The 21,506-nt window shown below is 33.0% G+C and overlaps 1 protein-coding gene across 4 annotated transcripts in view; it reads right to left on the bottom strand.

Moving 5' to 3' along the window:
* The window catches only part of USP15 (ubiquitin specific peptidase 15), a 106,974-nt gene extending 85,760 nt beyond the window's left edge, over nucleotides 1-21,214 (bottom strand). For 3 of the 4 annotated variants that reach the window (XM_006923693.3, XM_006923694.3, XM_006923695.3), the window contains exons 1-2: nucleotides 21,056-21,214; nucleotides 2,650-2,777 (exon numbers count right to left, since the gene is read on the bottom strand). In XM_006923693.3, coding sequence (XP_006923755.1) covers nucleotides 2,650-2,777; nucleotides 21,056-21,144 — 217 coding nt within the window. In that variant the 5' untranslated portion in view covers nucleotides 21,145-21,214. Of the gene's footprint in view, nucleotides 1-2,649; nucleotides 2,778-18,000; nucleotides 18,149-21,055 lie in introns of those variants that run through there. The other variant, XM_025040960.1, reaches the window with a different exon arrangement.
* Nucleotides 21,215-21,506: the final 292 nt, after the last annotated feature.

Below are 21,506 nucleotides of genomic sequence, written 5' to 3'. Positions count from 1 at the left end.
GAAAGAGAAATCAAAATTGCAACAAGATAACATTTCACACCTATTAGGATGGCTATAATAAAAGGACAAGCAATAATAAGGGTTAAGTGTTGACAAGGATACAGAGATATTGAAACCCTCATATATTGTTGGTGGGAATGTAAAATGGTGTAACTATTTTGGAAAACAGTCTAATAACTCCTTAAATAGTTAATTCCATGTAACATACCCAAGAGAAATGAAAATACACATCTATACAAAAATCTGTACATGAATGTTCATAGCCAGAGAGTGAAACAAACACAATGTCCATCAACTGATGAACAGATAAATGAACTGTGGTATATCCAGACAATGGAAAATTATTCATGCATAAAAAGGAATGAAATACTGATTCACACTACATGGGTGGCATTTGAAAACTGTGCGCTAAGTGAGAGAAGTCAAACATTAAAAGCCACATATTGTATGATGCTATTTAGACAAAATGTCTAAAATAGGCAAATCTAAAATAGAGACAGAAAGTAGATTTGTAGTTGCCTAGGGCTGGGGGTTCTGAATGCGGATGAGGTGTGAATTGCTAATGAGCATGAAGTTTCTTCCTGGGGTGATGAAAATGTGGAATTAGATGGTGATGATGGTTGCACGACTTTGTAAATTTACAAAAAACCACTGAATTGTATAATTTAAATAGATTAATTTTATGGTATATAAATTTCCTCTCCAATTTTTAAAAGTCTACTAGGAATAGGAATTGTGTTGAATTTATAGATTGAGTGGGGAAATTCAACAGTACTGAGTCTTTTGATCCACTAACATGATTTCTCTAATTACTTAGGTTTTAATTTCTCTCAGCAAAGTCTTATAGTTTTCAGTGTACATATTTTGTTAAATTTATCCATCCCTGTTCCTTTGCTGGCTGTAGCCCGAGGCCTCTCTCTCTTTCTAGAGGATTCCTGTCTTCCTTCTCACATGGTCCCTTACATTTTCAAATTAGCAATGATGCACTGAATTCATCTCATGCTTTGACTCTCTTTTTCAGCCTCCAGCCAGAGAAAACTCTGCTTTTAAAGGGCACATATGATTAGATTAAGATCACTGGGAAAATTCCCCTTTTGTTGGATAACAAATAATCATGGTCATGATATCTCATCCTATTCACAGACTTTACCCATACTCAAAGGAGATGTGACTATACAAGATTGAAGATTACTGGAGGACAGTCTTATAATTCTGCTTTTACCACAACATGGCATTTATCTTTTTCAATCTCCTACTTATTAAATCAAATCTTGTAGTCTCTACCTACAATTAGGGTGTTTACATTTAATGTGATTATTCACAGAGCTGGGTTTAATTCTACCATCTTGCTATTTATTTTGTATTTGTTTCATTTGCTGTTCGTTCCTTTTATCCACTTAAAAATTTTTTTAAAAATATTTCTAATTATGCATATTTTTTTGCTTTTTTGCATGCCCGGTAATATTTGGTTGGATCCAAGACATTAAATTTGATCTAGTTGGATGCTGGATATTTTTTTCCTATAAATACTCTTGCATTTTGTTTGAGATACAGTTAAGTTACTTGGAAATAGTTTGATGCTTTCAAATTAGAAGGACACGAGAATTAACTCTACCCTATTACAGAGGCAAAACTATTCTCAGTAGTCTACCCTGTAAAATACAAAGTTTTCCACTCTGGCTGCAGTGAATACATTATTCTTGGTCCCTCTCATATGAGCTCCAATGATTGGTCTTCTAATTTTTGGGGGTGGTTCTTTCCCTGGCCTTCAGGAGCTTCCTCACAAGCATGCACTAATCAACAGTCAGCTGAAGACTTGAAAGAGACCTATATCTCTAGGTCTCACTCTCCTCTCTCTGCACTGCTTATTCCTCTCTGGTAGTCTACCCTGAAAACTCTGGCAGCCTTGGTCTCCTTGGACTCCAAACTCTTTCCTCAACTACAGGAGACTGCCAAGCTCTGCAATCTGTGCTGTGTCTTGAAAACTCTCAGTGCAATAAGCTGAGGCAATCACAGGGCTCACCTCATTTGTTTCATAACTCTCAGGGATCACTGTTCTTTGTTGCCTGAGTTGCCTAATGTCCAATGTTTCAAAATCTGTTTCATGTAGTTTGTCAGGGTTTTAGTTTGTTCAAGTAGAAAGATAAATCTGGTCCCTGTTACTATATCATGGCCAGAAATGGCAGTTCTGCTACTTAGGTTTTAGTTTCCTTAAGTGTAATGAAAGGTATAGAAGAGCTAGCAAGTAGTGAGGGTTGTAGAAGATTAATGCAAAAATCCAAGAATGTAAACATACATCAGTGCTCCTCAACTTAAAGAAAAAATGTCATGTGTCTATTAGGAAAAACAATATACAACACAGCATTTTCTGAAAATAATAAGATAGTGAGTGCTTTCTAATTTACATTCTTTGTTTAAAGTTTTAAACAATAATTAACCCTTATTACATAATATATAAAAACAAAATTTGTCATGATACAGGATAGTAATTTTAACAGAAAAATTTGAGCTCATTAGGTCAAATCAACAATACAAAGGAATTTCTAACCTTTCAGTTTAGTTACATTAATATTTTCTATATTACATGTAGTGACTTTAATATATTGAAATGAACACATTTACAACTTGATTAAAAAAAGGAAATAATACCTTTGAGAAGTCCAGTGTTATCAATAGGTCCAGGATATACATTTTGATCTCCCATCTGATATTTGTCCCAACTGTCAAAGCCAACATATTTTTTCCACTGTTTGAACCAGCGACTATCAACTAGGTACCTAAAAAAGAAAAGAAATCAGTAAAAGAAAAACTTGGAAATATAGGAACAACAGAGAAGCTACCTAATTTTGATATTTCATTTTGTATTAAAGTATGTGCTTACGTTAAAGATTACTGAGAATAAATACGATATCAAGTATTTGGAAGAAAAATATTTCACTTGTGTAAAGTATCATTTTTCAACTGTTCTATAAATATCCACTACTTGAGGATAAATACTGACATACACATTTTAAAAAATTTCTTAACAGCACTTTTTTAAAAATGCAAGTAATGTCTCTTCAATAAAAAATTTCCAATCGACCAAAAATTCAAATGGTAATCATAAAAATTAAAACAAATTATAAAATGCAATATGGTAAAAATATAAATAAGAAAAATGGTTCTTTTGTAAAAACTTACAAATACAGTGTATTAATTTTATAGATTTTACTGTATCTTCTGGGGCTTAAGGAAAGTAATTATTAAAGGTTTGCAAGATTGATTATAATAATTATCAAAGTTTTAAAAAAACTTTAAAATTATCTTTACCAAAGTTAGTAACAATCTCTCTCTGTTTCTCATACAACAGTAAAACCTACTGGGACAAGGAAGATTGATTTCTGATTGATTGAAAAAGTCTGAGGCACTTAGTACTACAAGCATTACTGAAACTTATTTTCATCTTATTTTCTAATACCTAGAATTAGTTTCTCATCAGGTGACCAGTGACAGATAAAGTAAAATAGTGGTTCTCTAGCAAAGAGAGCATAAAAAAAATCATAAACCTAAAAATCTTTACAAATTTATTGACCATATATACCTATGAAATTCTGCTTTGCCCCGGTTCATTATAATTTTAAGTTCTTTTCCAGAAACAAATTCTCCACATATAACCAATTCAATCACAAACAAAATCAAAAGTAATAGTTTAACAAGTTGTTTAAAGCCCATGTGTATAATAATACTGGGTAACTAAGTTTTTAGGAGATCATCATTCTGATGTTTCTGTGCTTACTACATATAGTACTATAGGAATAAAATGCTATAGTTATGTCTGAAAATATCTGAAGCAAAGGCACCAACCTAACAAAACCCTACAATTCTTAAATATTCATCAATAATTTAATTCTCTACGCGTATGGCAGAATTTCTATACACGAGTACTCCAAACCCACTGTCAGGATTATGCAAGTGAAAGCCCCCAAATCATAAAATTTGAGATTTATGAGGAAAAAAGTTAGAGACTAAGTCATAAGAAAACCCTATTACTAAAACAAATGAAATAGATTAAACTAGCAATGACTTTATATGTTAAATTGATAATAAAGTAAATTATATTAAATTTTATTTCACCCACTAAAAATTTTTTAGACTTTCTCCTCTGCAATTTAACCAAGATATTTGGACATTTCATTTGCTTTCTTTGCAAATCAGTGCCATACTAAATGGCCTTTGCCCTATTCCATTCATCTCTTTTTCTGTCATTGTGCCAATTTTAAAGTGTCTTAATTACTTTAATTTTGATATTTTTTAGGGCAAGTTCCCCTTGCTTTTGGTGTTGCAAATTGTCTTAGCTATCTTTTGCCATTTGCTCTTCCATATGAATTTTAGAATCAGTTTATCAAGTTTCACAAAAAAAACCTGTTTAAGATTTTGATTGGAATTGTGTTGAATTTATAGATTAACAACACTATAATTTAAAATTTCATTTATAAAACTACACTTTAAAAACTATTTGTTGAATACTATCAAAATTCTACCTCTATGTATTTAAAAGATATTTCTACAATATGGGGCTTTATCTCCCAAAGTATTTAATGAATCCTGCAGTTAGAGTGGAGGTTTCCACTCTAACTGCAGTATTCATCTGTGCTGCCGTGACATTTCTAGTTCAGCTCTCTTTTCTAGATCTTGGAGTGACTATTTTCTGTATAATGATACTATTATGACAGACAACTCTGCCATTTAATGAATATTTCGCTGCTTTCAACACTAATTTTAACTGCAAAGAGTATCATATTTCTGTTACAGACCACCGCTTATATCTTACTTGTATAATTTTGTAGTAACGAAACATGTAGGAAGTAGAAAAAATAGGAGCATCAATTACACAAATAATGTGTATTCTTAGGTGTACCCATGAAAGACAACAACATTAGATAAAATAGACAAATAAATGAATTTTAAAATAAATGAATTTGAAATAAAAAATTTTATTTCAAAACATTTACATAGATTTGTTGTCTGTAAAAACTCTACTCCTAATCCATGGATCTGCCAAAATCCCAATTCCTCAGTTTGAACAGATAAAAGCCTAGAACAGAATTAACGGCTCACCAAGATTACAAATGAGTGAACAAAGACCTGAATTTATACATTCTCAACAGCACTCTTAATCTTTGGTATGCTATACGGGTCCAGATGATTCCAATTTCAGCTTAAGAGTTTCTTTTTAAATAGTTATAACTATTTGTGAAAATTGATATTTCATGGCTTTTATTTTCAGATTTCTAAGAAAGAATAAAAGTCATGAAATATTGATCTTCACAAGTTGTTATAACTACGATTTTAGGATAAAGACCAAAATCCTTAATACTGCATAACAGGTCTTATATGATCTGCTCTTTCCTACCTCTCTAGTTTCTCAGCTGGTATCTTATGCTGAGATCTAGCTCCAAGAGCCTTTTTTCAGTTTCTAGACACACAATTTTCTGCTTCATGGCTTCTTCTGCCTAGAATATATTTTCCTCCTGCTCTCAATACCTAGTTAACTCCTATCATCTTCTAGATAGCCTAAATGTCACTTCGATAAGAAAGTCTTTCCATAAGCTTCTGTTTCCTCTCAGATGATTTGGGAAAAGAAAAACAAAATGGCAATCTCAGTCTTCTACATATAAAGTTATGAAAGTTACTTTTAATAATAACAAAATAACTAACCTTTGAGCTTTACTCTTGGGCCAGACACAAACATCTAAGCACTTTAATATATTGGCTCCTCTACTCCTTTAACTACCCAACCAGGTAGGCACTATTAAAACCTCATTAGCACATAGGAATTAAAACTTGCCCAAGGTTACAAAGCTAGTGCTAGGCCCATGATTAAGAAAATGTAGTACTGGCATAGGGAGAAGCAAAAAGACCAATGAAACAGCACAAAGAAACAAGAACCAGACTCATATATATGTGGAACTATGATGTATGCCAGAAGTATCATTACAAACTAGAAAGATCTGCCTTTGTACTGGCTATATACGAAAAACTATACGAAAAACTAGAGCCGAACCTTACACATGCACTAAGTTCTACTCTAATGCTTGTTTCAAAAAACTTGAATGTGTTAAACATGATTGATATATTAGGGAATAACACAAATTTCAGCATATGCTTAAGCACTACTTCACCCACAACCAGGGCGAAACTAAGGTGAGACAAGTAAGATGTCTATGGATTCTAACAGGGAGAGCCTCCTTAAATTTTATACCCTGGGTGCCTTGCTTGCCATCCACTAGTCCTAACGCTGAAACAAACACTAGGGGGGTGTAGAACATTACCAGCTGTACTGAGCCACGCAAGAATGCACAAAACACACACTTCAAACATCTACCTAAATTCATGTATGTTATGAGCCACAATCTCCATAACTGTAGTTACAACTTCTTGGCAGATTTCAGACAATCCTCCTTCTACCACTTCACAATAACTCATAAGCCGCAACCTTTCTGAATCCCACTTCCACAAGTAATCTTCATTTTTTTCCAAATAAAAATATCAACTTTATTATGGTATTCATGCATGTCTTAACCATTTAGCATGTGTAAAATTGTGCTACCATTTTTAAGTATTTTTTTTAATGTGTCACTGACAAAATTTTTTTGAGTATGAAGCCCAGCCCCATTATCCCCATATGCCCTATGTTTTTTATTGCATGATTCTGCATATAGCATGGTGATTTTTAGGAACATATGCTGTGTTACAGAAGAATTAGCTGTGCAAAAAATAGTTGTATTAAAAATATAAATGTGAAAGCAAAAGTATAATTTAAAAAAAGATATGAGAAAATCCTTGTTACTTTAGAAAATATGAAGAGTTAATACAAAGAGCAAAATAATCTTAAAGTTTGATAATCTTGCCAAGGTTAAAATGAGAAGCTATCTGTTGATCAACAGATACCACCAAGTAAAGAGATAAGACTGGGGAAGATACTTATACCACATGTAACCAACAAAGGATCAGGACACGTGAAGAATTCCTTTAATTAAAAAAAAAGAGAGAGAGAGAGAGAGAAAGCAATTCACAGAACAGAAAACCAGAATGACCTCTATACATGAGAAGATGGTGAATCTTATTAGCAATGGGAATACAAATTAACACAATACCATGCCATTCTCATGAAACTGGTGAACACACAAACATATGCATGCACGTATGTCAACAATATTAAGTGTACAGAAGATGTGTAGTAACAGAAATTCATATACTGCCAAAGAGAATGTAAACTAGAACCCTCACTTTGGAGAATAATTTGGCACTATCTATTAAAGATGAGTATACCATAAAATCATGTATTGCCACTAAGTTTTATTCTATAGAAACTCTTGCACTTATCTACAATAATACAACTATAAATACATACTGCAGTATAATTTCTAAGAATAAAAACTGGGAAAACCTTAATATCCACTATTCACACCAAGAAATATTGTACAAGAACTGAAATGAAAAATGCGACTACACGCATTCACATGGATAAATCTCAAAACTACAATGTTGAACAACAAAAAAGCTGCAAACGCATACATGTAATATAATACAAATATATTAAGATATAGATAAGCACACAGTGCAACACAGAAAACTGTAAAACATGGCCACAAATAATTCATAGTATTTACAGACCCATGTATATTAAAAGTATAAATAATAAAAATCAGTTTCAGGACAGTGACTCCCTCTGGCTATAGAGGGAAGGTGGGTGGGATTAGGGAAACACAATGAAATTCAACTGTATCTGTAATGTTTCATTTTCTTAAACTAAGAAGTATACACATTTTGTTGTATTTTTCTTCGTACTCTTCTGTCCCCTGAAGTATTACATTAAATATGACGTTTTCTATTTAATATAGAATGGTTTATATACACATCTTCATATATATACACTAAAATGAAGTAGTCAAATGTATAGACTACAATGTTGAGGCCAACAAAACTGATAAAGTGACAGTCAAAAAATGAAAAGAAATTTCAAGCATGAAGATAAGAAAAACAACCATAATACAACTTTGTGTTTTTTCTAATTGGTATAAAAAAATACATACAGCAAAATGTATAAAATGAATAATTTAAAAATAAAATAAAATGAATAGTTTTAGTTTTACTATTTTTTAATTTGTAATTTTATATTATCTCATATTTATAATTTATATTATCTCTTCCAAACAGATGAGTTTGCATTAGATTTTAATTAAAAATTTACACAAGCTTTGAAAAATTTTCTTTGGAAAAATATGATTTATTTGACTGTTTCTAACATCAAATTATGATTGATATATAGTAATGTATTCATTTTCAAGAAATTACTTCCTTTTAGTAACTAGACCAACCAGCAAGTAAGCCAGAAAAGTAAAAATAATTGGGTGACATAAGAAAAACAAAGTGCAGAAAGTAGATCAGCCTTTGATATTTGGGAATATAAGCAAAACAATCACTCTAAATCCCTAAAATTGACATATCTACTGATTTTAAGCTGATCAAACTTTAGTACCAAATATTATATATATAAAAGACTTGCAACCACATAAATTCATCTGAATATTAATGTAAGAACATCTAGAGAGCTCTAGAGTAGTGATTAACTGCTTTGTGATAGACTAATTTCAATTTCTTGCACAAAGGAAACTATATCTTATGGACAAGACTAAAGGTGAAATATTTCTGAATAACACTGAGCCATCTGACTGTGTCCCCGTATAAAAAGCTATAAAGAAAATGTACTAAATATGATCAAGATCGCTTTATTTATGGTTGAGGCTTCTGGCTGTGGGTTAATTACTACTATTCCCTTCTGTTTCAGTGAATTACAAAATTTGATGAGAGTGCTTCATGCCATGATTCTCACACACTAATAATACATCAATATGAAAATAGTTTCATCATAATGTTAATATTACCTGTGTTCAAAAATTAAGGAAAATCTCATGGAGATTAAAGATCTATGGTCTTCAATTTCTCAAGTTCTTCAAAGATGATCTGCAATCCTTCGGTATGTCTACAGCCTTTTCTTTTCAATAATAATTTCAAATCTTTTCCAATCTCGCTAACTTTAACTCATTAGGTCAAACAGACAACCCTACTACCTACTTTTCGAAGAAGGCTGAAGCTTCAACTTTCTGTCCAACTCTTGCTCCACATCTTAATCTTACTTGATTCCTTTATATATCAGTGGAGGATATAACCCTCCCTAAATCCAAGACTAATATTTTTGTTCCAGTGTTTCGGGTTTAATTTCCTTCTGCCTCCTTGGAAACTTACTCCATTAATAGCCCCTGCCTCTATGTTTCTCTCTGTATCCTTTCTCTCTTTTTTCTTTCTCCACTCAGCTTATTAAAAGGGACAATTCTTTCCTCCTTTTCTCCCAAACCACTTCCCATTTCACATACTTATTTCCTCCTCTATCCACTCCCATTTTTCTGATTTGTCTTTGCAGCCAAGCTTATCCTTCTTCAAGTCTCACTTACTCTTCAACCTGGCAAACAGGTCTTCCTACCCCAATGGGCCCTCATAAGGGTCCTCACAAAGTCACCAATGACCACTCTAACAAACCCAAATGATCCATGACTTTATGTACTTTATCATTCCTTTTTAAAGCTAAACTCTGATTCTTTTTTTTTTTTTTTACAATCTTTTCTTCCTCTGCTTAAATGTTAGTATTCCACAGAGCTGTTATCTAATTTCTTCTTCTACTGTTCATCCTTTCCAATGATATTGTAATTCAGACCACTGATTCCAAAATCTGTATCCCAGGGCCAGTTCCCAAGTTCTTGAGCCATATTTCCAATTCCTACTAGTCCATGTCAACTTGGATTTATCAGACATTTCAACCTCGAGTCATCAATCATCTCACCTTCAAATGTACTCCTTCTCTAGTATTCCTTTAATAAATGTCATCAGTAATTTAACTTCCCAAGCCAAAAACCAGATTACTGCCTCCTTGGAAACTTACTCCATTAATAGCCCCTGTCTCTATGTAATATAAACCATATTACTCCTTCACCCCATAACATCTAGTAACCAAATCTGTACTTCTCCACTTCATTCTCAGAAAAGTACCTTAGTTCTGTACTTCCCATTCTCCATCATTTTTTCATGCCACAGATTACAGTAATAGCTGCTCAACTGTTTGTGCTTTAAGTGTGCTTGCTTCCAATTTATCCTCCATTCTGCTGCCACAGCCATTTTAAAAACACAAATATGATCATGTCACTTCTCTGTTTAAAAGTATAATTCACATAACAGAATATAAATGCTTTATATTTAAAGTTTTTTTTTTTTTGTAGAAAGTTTTTTCACCTTAGTTTATCATTATAGTAACTTTTCCCATCTTTTTCTTTATTTAGCTAATGGGGAAACCAACACTCAGACAGGTTATGTAACTTACCAAGATCACACACTACTACTGAGTATGCAGGGTTTGTTTTCAGTATGTACTCTCTAGTTTTCAGACTCTAAAGTTCAATGCTCTACTATATTAAACTTAATTTTAAGTCTCTTTTATTTAACAAAGACCTAAATATGTAAGATACCTAGTGAAATCATACATCATATTCCCTGGTTCTCTTTATAAAGTAGAAGGATATCATAATGTTATTATCAAATAATAAATAAGAATTAAAATACTTAAAAAGGCACAGTCTAGCAATTTTTATCCATTTTACTTACAAAGAAAATAAGTATTTTCAAAGTGGGGAATCTTTGAAAATATTAAATTTTTGCCTATCAGTACCTTAGTAGTAAAGCCTAAGTGTCCACTCTATGCCAACATGAGTCATGTTTTCACCTCAATTAAGACTATACAAAAAAATAAACACTATCTTTTAAAAGTTTTTCTAGAGTTATGGTAAACAATACATTGTGGATGAAATTTTTCCATATCCAACCTCAATTATTCATGATGATTTTTGCTTATAAATTTTCTTACCTGCTGAAATCAGATGAGTAGCTATGAATTCTAAACTTACTGTAGAAAAAAATACTAGACCAAAATTCTTTTTCTGACATTACTTGCTGTGAGGTCTTAGTTACTCAGCACTAAAACCTTTGGAATGCTCATCTTAGAAAAAGAAATTCATTCATTCAAAATATATTTATTGGAGGTGTACTATGTATATGTTATCCCATATGAACAGGTGGTTAGCAAAATAGGCAAAGTCCCTATGTTCATGGAATTCAGAGCCCAGTGAAAAGAGTATGCAATTAAGATATGTAGTAAAATAGTGTGGTAAGTGCCATGAACGAAAAATACAAAGAGCTATGAATAAAGGAAAACCTCCTTAAAAAAAGTAACATTTTGGCATATGAATAAAAGTAATTTCAAGAAAAGTATGAAAATAAAACTATAAGCCTGTGCTAGGGCCAAAACAATGTAGGGAGTTTGGTAAATTGGAGGAACTTACTAAATGCTTTTGGAGTTTAAGACAAGGGGAGGAGGAATGCTAGATAAGGCTGGAGAAGTACATGGTGGGTGGGAGAAAAATACTATGCTGTGCCGTTAAGGTAATGATAAGGATTTTATCCTAAACACAATGAAAAACCATTGAAAGCGTTTTAGAAGGGAAGAGAGATGATCTGATTTTACATTTCCTGAAGGCCACTGGGATATTTCACAGGATTCCTGAGAGGATCAAATACATGTGAAATGATTAATAAGTCAAAAACTTACATAAAATTATGTTATGAATACTTTAAAAAGTCTAAATTGTATGGTGCTAAATATTCTGAAGGCATCAAGAAAGATAATTTGTATTGTGGTCTATAAAGAATAATTTTTTAATGGCTCAAGAGGCTGAGTTAATTTTAGTACCCCAAATAAATCTGAGTTAATTTTAAGACAGTCTTCAAATACAGAAAAGCTACATTAAGTACTAAAAAGACGAGATTTTCTTTTTATTTCCTTTTCTTTCTTTTTTTCTTTTTTTGTGCTGAGGGTAGGGAAAAGATAAGAGTTTCAAAAGTTGTTTAGCATTTGTACACACACTAGAAGAAAATTTAAGAAAAATACATAGGGGCCAATAAATGATTCATAAATAGTTCTAGCAGGGAAATGAGGAAAACCCAATAGCATTTAGGAAACCAGAGTGCTAGTGAATGTAAATACATAGTTCCTTTTTTTTCTTTTGATTAGTGTATGTTTATGCTGACAACTTTCAGATAAGCAGTTTCTGCTTAATTGCCTAATACTGACATAAATATGATGTTATTTTTTTTAATCCAACCTTTTTCTCTGCAAAGTAGACGTAAGAGTCATTCTTTTATAACTAAGAAAATACACAAAAATCGCAGCCTAATCCAACGTACCACACTTAATCTCAGAACAATATGCATAACTATCTTATACAAAATTAATAGCATAAACAATTCTGGATGTTAATCTGCTCTATGATTAATCCTCTCATTTAATGAAATACTATTTAAATTACATTAAATACCAATTGCATAAACCATTTTTAATACTAAAGGAGATATTGATAGTATCTAGTAGTTTAAATCGTTATAAACCAGATATTTCACTGAATTTTTTTTAAGTACCACAAACTAAAACTCAGAATGTCACTGTTGCAGTAAAACTTAACCAAAGAAAGCTATGAAGTTCTTTTAAATAAACAAAAGGCTTGGTTAATCATCCCTTTATATCTTAAGTTTTAGATTTCAACAATTTCCAACTATTTTCTGCTCTGTACATTAAATTCATCAGTTAGCATAACTCGTTTTTATGACCTCTTTTTACATCTAAACTAAGAGACAAATAAGGAACTCAAGAAAGTAGACTAGTAAGGTTGTGAAAATGGAAAGAAAACTCACAGAATCAGAGGAGATTTTGCAAATTATCTATTGGATAATGAACCTGTATCTAAAATACATAAAGAACTCTTAAAACTCAATAAAGAGAAATAACAAAATTAAAAAACTGGCAAAGGATCTAGACAGACAATGCTTTATAGAAGATAAACAAATGGCCAATAAGCATATATGAAAAGATGTGCAACATCATTAGCCATTAGGGAAATGCAAATCAAAACAACGAGATACTACTTCACATCCACTAAGAGGGCTATAATGAAAAAAAGAGACAATAACAAATGCTGACAAGAATGTGGAGAAATCAGAACCCTAATGCACTGCTGGTGGCAACATAAAATGGTGCTGCTGCTTTGGAAAAGGGTTTATCAACTCCTCAAAAAATAAAACATAGGGATCCAGCAATTCCATCCCTAGGTATACACCCAAGAGAAATGAAAACTTATGTCCACACAAAAACTTGCACACAAATGTTCACAGCAGGTTTATTCGTAACAGCTAAAAAGTATAAACAATTCATGTCCACAACTAATTATGAATAAATTCAATGAGTTATGTCTGTACAATGTAATATAACTTGGCAATAAAAAGTGAAATATTGATGTATACTACAATATGGATGAACCTAAAAAACACTATGTTGAGTGCATGAAGCCAGACACAAAAACCACATGTACTATGATTCCATGTATATGAAATACCCAGAATAGGCAAATCTATGAAACAGAAAGTAGATCAATAGCTGTCTACAACAGGGGAAGGTGGGGAGAAATTGGAGGATTAATAGGTATGGGGTTTCTTTTAGGGATGATAAAAATATTCCAAAGCTGATTTCAATGATGGTTGCACGACTCCGTGAATATACCTAAACCCAATGAATTGTACACATTAAGTGGGTGAATTGTATGATATGTGAATTGTATCACAATAAAGTTGTTATATTTTAAGGCGGGGAGAAGGAGTGGAAGGATCATAGATCTGGATGGGATTATTAGGAATGATTTTACAGAGACTGGTTTTGAGTTAGGTTTTGAAGTAAGTGAAAGTCAGGAATAGTAAAATGTACTTGAAATAATATGAATGATGTGTAAAGCCCTGTAATTCAGGAATAAGAAAATAATTTCCAGGAAATGGCAACCACCATCTGTATCAAAGCAGAGCTATATTAGATAGAAATGAGACTGCTAAGACAAGAATGCTAAACCTAGGAGACCCAGAAACTTCTATAGGTTCCTCATATGGATAGCAGATGAACATGGTGTTTTACTAATGTGACAAAGCTGTCACTTCTTGATTTTAATACTTCCAAGTATTTGTTCCTCCAAAAGCTGTTTCCATAATGTGGCTATCACTCTATCACTCACAGGCAGTCAGTAGTTTAAAATGCAGGCTTTTAGAGTTGACTGCTTAAGTTAGAATCTTTGCTCTACTACTGACTGAATACATGCCCATGTGCACTTACTTAACTCTGTACCCCAGTTTCTGTAATTGTAAAATGAGAATACTCACTAACTTCTTACATGTCAAAAGCTCTTAACATAGTAAATGAGTGGTAACCATAGCCAAAACTACATGGTACATATAACTACTTAGCTATACCTCTCCTGACAATCAAACATTTCTTTAGCTTAAAATCCATTCAAATTTATGAATATAAATTTTCCATCTATATCAAAGATAAATCTCTTGATTAAACGGTTATACTTTGTCAAGCTGTTAAAGCATATTGTTAAATAATATAAAGCAATACAAATTACCAGGTCTCTTTTACCACAATCATTTTCACCCTTTTCATTCTTTTTCTCTTTTTATTTATTTATTATTATTTTTATAATGGTGCTATTGGTTAATGAAATCCAGTAAGTTTCAGGTGTACAATTCCCCATATCATTCTTAATCTTTTAGTTTTTTACTAAAGGAATTTGATGCTCTTTTCACTCAAGTAATTTTGTCTCTAATGCTCCCAGGTTTTTAATTTACCTGACTCTAAAACTTGGAATAGGCTGCCCTCAGAGCCACTCTTGGACTTGCTTGTGAGAGCCTTTGACTTCTTTGACAAATGAAGTCCTTTCTACAGCTACTTCTGCTAAACGATTTACCTTAACAGTAAAAAATTATCCATTAGTGGAAGGAAGAGTTAGCATTCTTAAGTCTCCTCCTCATGGAGAAGAAAAAGTAGTCATTACCATTCTTTTCCTTTTGGAGAGCTGTAAGGAAACCATGAAGAATCTTACTGATGGAAGCAGTAAGAGTTCTACACATAATGACATAAGACTAATCCCACAGAAGTTTTCTATCTTTTATTACCATCTGACTTTCTTTACTCCTTTATGAGGAGCCATTTTTGATTGTCCCCTCAGATACATCATTTTAATCTGTATCCAAAACACTAACTCCACTCTCTTCTTTAAAGACTATATGGAGAAAGAATCTGGAGAAATGACTTCAAAGGCATAAATGTGAGAAAAAGAGTGTGAACTACAGTGGTAACTGAGAAATAACTAAAGATATAAACTGAAATGACATTACTCAAGGAAGAAAAAAAACTAGCAACTGTTGAAAAATTCTATATGGGGACAAAGGAATAGTTTAATAGTTTAATGACTTAATGAAATATTATTTGAGTTATGTTTGATTAGTGATAGCATAAAACATTTTTAATACTAAGAAAATATTGATATATCTAGTATTTTAAATTATAAACCGGGTACTTAAACTAGTTCTGAAATCATCAAATGTCTATAACAAGAAGTGAATAAGAGCACTTATTTTAAAGGATGCATAAGTAAAGCATTTAGAATAGTGGCTGGCACAGAGTAAGCAATCAATAAATGTTTACTAGTAGTGGTATCATCACTTGCAAACCACATACAAAATTGATTTAAGATTCCTTATATATAAGAAAGGAACATACATACATATTTTAATCCTTACTTTGAGGATCAAAACAGATAATGTATGCAAACATATTTCTCAACCTTCCTCTATCTCCCTGCCAATAATACCTGATATTTCAATTCACTTTTATGAAAATCATGACATTAATAAAGTGATTCTCAAAATAAAGAAAAATAACTCTAAATTCATGTAATAAAATGGATATATCTAATGACTAAGACTGAAAAACTGATTGTTCCATTAGCAGTGATGCAACTTGGACGGTTAGCTTTCAGGAAGTGTTATAAAGGTATCGAGACAATTATGTATTTTCCACTGTCTTAATTCAAATGTCTTTAGACTGAAATTTTACTAAAAAAGTTATTTCTGAAAAAAAGAATCAGTTGGTAAACATGGAACATAACATACCAATCATGTTTACATTTTCTGGGCTGGGTTGTTCCTATGAATTCATGAAGAGAGGCTTATGTAATTGTGGCTTACTGTAACCTAGCATTTTAAAAATACAGGTAAAGTACTAAAACAAAATATCCTACAAGCTCTTACTATCTGCTTGATGTGTTATTTCTATAAAACTATATGAGAAGGAGCCATTTGGCCTTTAACAAAAGTTTATGATTACTAATAAACAAAATCCAAAATCTCAATAATAAATGACTTAAGTTTCTTTTGTTTAATGTATTTTTGGATCAAAATACATCTTCGGTTAGTTACCTATTAATTTTTAAACATTTTAATTTCCAGAAACAAGTTATTAAGATTTTTTACACATTCTATCATATCTAAAAAGTCACAAGAAACAAGTGGGGGATAAAATGGTAGAATTGTGCTACTAAAATAAAATAAACTCCATTTAAAGATTTTTAAAATGTCAATTTTTTTCTTTTTAAAGTGAAACTACATTTTAAAATGCATCTTTAAAATAAAAGGCTGTGTAGTACAGTGATTTTGGGGCCTGAATTAAAATCCCAGACTACCTGGGTTCAAATCCTGGATATACGATGGTGTGAACACTTTTGTAAGCCTAGGATTCCTATTCTGTTAAGTGTGAATTATAACATTCTAGTGCCCTAAAATTGTGGTGATAATAAGTTAACATATGTAAGTACTTAAAACAGCACCCGAGCACAATGTTTTTAAATGTAACATTATAGGTCTTTTTTTTATTATATATATATGTGCATATATATAATAGCTGTCACAAAACTATTTGGTAAAAAGACCATTTATTTAACACCTTATATGTGTTAATGGGAAAAATGATATGATTTAGAAAAAAGTAAAGCCTGAATGTCACTAAACAGACAAATAAAATCACTGACTAAAGCTCTTAATCATCTTGGCTAAACAATGTACACTAATTTTGGATTTACTAACAACTCGGAAGTGATTTAAAAACATATTAAAAAGCTTAAATTAGGAAAAAAAAATGCTTTTCTAGATTTTAAGTAATTAAAATGTGAAAATATGCTTTAATGTCACTAATTCTGTCCTTATTTGTACCAATTTGCCAACCCTAAAAAGTAGTTTTGCTTTCTGGTTTCAGTTCCTGAAAATGATATAATTATATGTTAGTGGTAAACACTTTGGCATAACTAAAATTAATTTTAACAGTAATAGTAATACAAAATTTTCTTTAGGAAACATACTAAACAATTTGGAGTTCATATTGATTAACATTGTCCCTTTACATTATTAACTGATTTGTGATTATAAGGTTATTCTCTGTTAGTGTGAATGAAAGTTGTACAAACATAAGGGACTATATAAAATAAAGCCTCAAAGATTTCTAAGTTAAAGAGCAGGTGTGGAAGGAAAGCTCTAAAACTGAAATCGATGTCTCCTATTGAAAAAAAACTCATTGATCTGATAGACTATTCCTTGGCAATTTATTGGAACAAAAATACCATACACATTTAAATGACTCTAAATACAAATTAAGTTACTCTCCAAAGTTACCTTAAACCTATTGAGTTACGAGGGTTTATAAAAAAATGATATGTAAAATTTAATTTGTGAAGTTGGCTATGTGTTACTATTGAACATACTCGCACTTAAAAATTAATGAAAACATTTGGCAAATGAATGAAACTTAATAAAAATGAGGAAATAAAGCAGAGGTTTTGATGATTTGTAGTTTAGTTTATTTCCTCATAATAGGACTATTTTAAAAGAAATCTCCAAAGAAAGTATTCCATAAACCACAACTTGTCTATAACTCATTTAATTACCACCCCCTTAACAAGGTTCCTCCATCCCTAATATACTTACATGTAATGTACTTTAAACAAATTTTCCTTTTGTCTCATCAGGAGAAACCACCATGTATTTGAAGATTAAGTTATCTCTCATTCATCCTAAGCTAAACAATTCTAGTTCCTTTATCCTTTTCTTATAGTTCCTAAATTCTAACAATCTTGTTCATGGTTTTCTGAATCTCTCCTTGGAGCTGAAACACAGATCAAGAAACAGCATTATGAGACTAGTGCTTTACTCTTTCTAGTGTAGATCAGTGTTACTTTCATACTTCACCTTTTTAAGAGATATAACTCTCTTGCATCAATTTTGACCTTTTGTCAGTATAAAGTCTAGTACCAAACATATCATAAAGTTTGTTCTTCCTCATCTCAGACTTATTTTCATCTCTAGAAAGTCAGTTTGCAGATAAAAATTATTCATTATTTACAAATAAACAGAAAAGCTAGCATCCATGCCAAATCAAATCTTTACCTTTAGTTACCAGACAACTACAAGATAGTCCTTATCTGCAAAGTGCTCACAATATAATTAATGAAATTTAGTCATTTTAATACATGTGACTACAACATCAAACATCAGTACTAAACTTCAAGAATAACTTATGGTAAACTACCATTTTGTAATAGTCCAATCAGTCTTTCCAAAATGGTTTTAAACATATACCAAGACAATGTTCTGTTTGCATATGGCCCATTTAAGCCAAAAAACAGAATTTACCCAAATATCCATAAATGACTAATCCAAAGATTAAAAAAAAAATAGTTAAAAAGAGAAATAACTTTTTAATGAATTAAAAACTAATTTTTAATGAGTTCAAAAAACATGAGCCCAAGTAACTAAACTATTAAATATCTTTACCAGTTCTATACTTGCGAATATTATCAAATTTGTACTTATCAAATTATTCTCTTTAAAACTCTAAATAAAACTTTTTGCTCTACATTATTTCCTTTTTAGACAGGTTTCTTCTGCTAACTGAAAGTGAACTGGCTCTACGTTATTTCCTTTTTTGACAGGTTTCTTCTGCTAACTGAAAGTAAACTGGTCTCTGCAACTCCTCAGAACCATCTTGCTCCTACATTTTTTTTTTTCCTTAAAATAAGCAGGAAAATCAATGTGAGGATGAAAATTCTGGTGTTACCTAAATATCTGGGCTTCAGTCTCTTCTTCTTTAAAATCAAAGTACTGAAATGACTCAAATTTATGGACTTCCTGTATTTATTCTTTAAAATTATTTACAGTAACCTTGTCAAAAAACAAAAATACTTTCATTGGAAAAATACCAAAGTTTAATGCCCACAATAAATATATTGCTCTTATCACTCAGTAGTGTCAACAATACCAAGTATTATTCATTATACCAAAAATATAACATTAAAGAGACTATTCATATAAATAACATACATATTTTAACTTAAAGATTTCTGTTATAGAAATCCACAATTATCTTTTATGAAGTGGTAATAGGCTAGGTGAATTAACAATTTTTAAGTGTTCTTTAACAAACAATAGGAAGAAAGGACTGATTTCATCTTTAACAATCCAAAGGCCAAAGTAAACATCAGTGTCCTAGGAAATGTCCAAATTCTCCACAGTAATAAACATCTTAGGAACACTCCAATACGAACAATAACAATTATTAGATCGTTCACATTTTTTGCTGTAATGCAACAAGTATATGTTTACACTCCTAGAGATTACCATATAAACATAGTATGTAGCCTAACATAGTAAAAAAAAAAAGTACGACTTAGATCAAGGTACTTAAATTCAAGTCCCAAGTCTGCCATCTATTAGCTTACATAAAAATGATCCTAACACCATGGCATTTTATCAGAAGCAAATGGCAGTTATAAGAAGGTAACTCAAATTTAACGTTATCTCACAAACAGAAAATCTCTTACAATACTTCAGTGAATCAAGATAAAACCCCTATAATGACATTATTCTTGTCCATTTCATAGATGAAGAGACTAAAGTACAATGATTTAAATTAACTTTCCTCAAAATCATACTGCAAGTTAAGTGGTGAAAATGGTGACTTAATTCAGGTCTAAATCTTATGCTCCTTCCACTCACTCATACTGGAGTAGAGGAAAAAACACTGTAAATTACATACCACTGTTATGCTGACTATGGGAAGTAAAAATAATGTTTATTACAATAAAGAGGCACATTATCTTATCTTTCCTAATAAACATGGCACTTTATGTTACTCATTCATATATTGAAGTTATTCTGGATACCACTTGATATGGCCATTGAGTATTAAAATCTCCATATCAATATATTAAATATACCCTTTGGTATTTTATAAGTTTGTATATCAGCAAGTGACTTAAGCCTCATGTGGACTTATCGACTTCTTGCAGGCCTACGTTATCCTTCAAACATGAGGGAAGGCGGGCACTTCTAAGAAACGCTGCCGGTTTCTACCAAGCCTCTACTAAAGCACAAGACCACGTGGTATTTCTCATAAGCCTAAGGTTCTCTACTCCTTCCTCTCCCTCCTTCTGACAAGGAACTAAGGTTTCCTTCTCTTAAGTGGCTCCCTGACACACGCCACCTGTGCAGTACAAACCACAAACATCCTGCAGCCTTCCTCCCGGAAAAATACAAGAATCAGAATAATAGGGAACTTGGATGCCGACAATGCCGGGAAAGGAAATGACTGGAGAAGTAAACCGGGTGAGATAGTGATAAGCCGCGGGACCACGACCTGTCAAACATTAAGAAATTCACGCAGAACGACTGTAACCTAACGTTCGGGAAGGCCTGAGGTGGGAGCGGCACTATGGGAGGAAGGAAGACGAAAAGAACTATGCGAGTCGCCGCCGCCGCTCTCCACAAGCCTCCCAGCCTGTCCCGACCGGCCACGAACCCTGGCCCTCATCTCGGGTCCAATCTTTGCTCCAACATTTCCGGAGTGGCCAAAATCCCGCTGCCCGGGGCGGTCGTCGCCGGACCTGCCCGCACCTGTCACCAGCGAAAGACACCAGCCCGCAGCTCCCGCCCAGTTCTCCACCATCCTCCGGCAACCGCGGCCACCTAAACCCCTTTCCCTCACCAGGTGTCCCCTTTCCGGAGCGAGGTTTTGAGCAGCGCCGCGATGTCAGAGCGCTGGATGTCCAGATCCGCCGCTCCTCCTTCCGCCATCTTCTTCCACTAGCGGTAGCGGAGGCGGCAGCGACGGCGGCGGCGGCACGCCCCAGAGCATTGTGGGAACGGCGTTTCGTGGCCCCTCCCAGTCGGCGGGTCGAAACCAAAGGAGACGTATGTGGGGGGGGTTGCGCCTGGGCACTAGCTTTGGCCCTGGGGAGGACTGAGTGCACTGCCGTGGTCTGCTGCCCCCCACCGGTCCCCGCTCGTCCAGCATCTCGCCTTGGCCTCCTCCGGTCCCGGGACCACCTGGTTTTAACTGTTCTCTGTGGATCCTCGGTCCTCTCTCGCTTGAGAGGTGCTACCGCCTCGTGCGTCCCCGACTTTTGCCTTTTCCTCCCTCTTTCCCACAGGCGCCT

The sequence above is a fragment of the Pteropus alecto genome, unplaced genomic scaffold (assembly GCF_000325575.1).
Source record: "Pteropus alecto unplaced genomic scaffold, ASM32557v1 scaffold76, whole genome shotgun sequence".
In the NCBI taxonomy this organism is placed as follows: domain Eukaryota; kingdom Metazoa; phylum Chordata; class Mammalia; order Chiroptera; family Pteropodidae; genus Pteropus; species Pteropus alecto.
The sequence above is the reverse complement of the archived record's forward strand: the minus strand, read 5'-3'. Positions and strand labels throughout refer to the sequence as shown.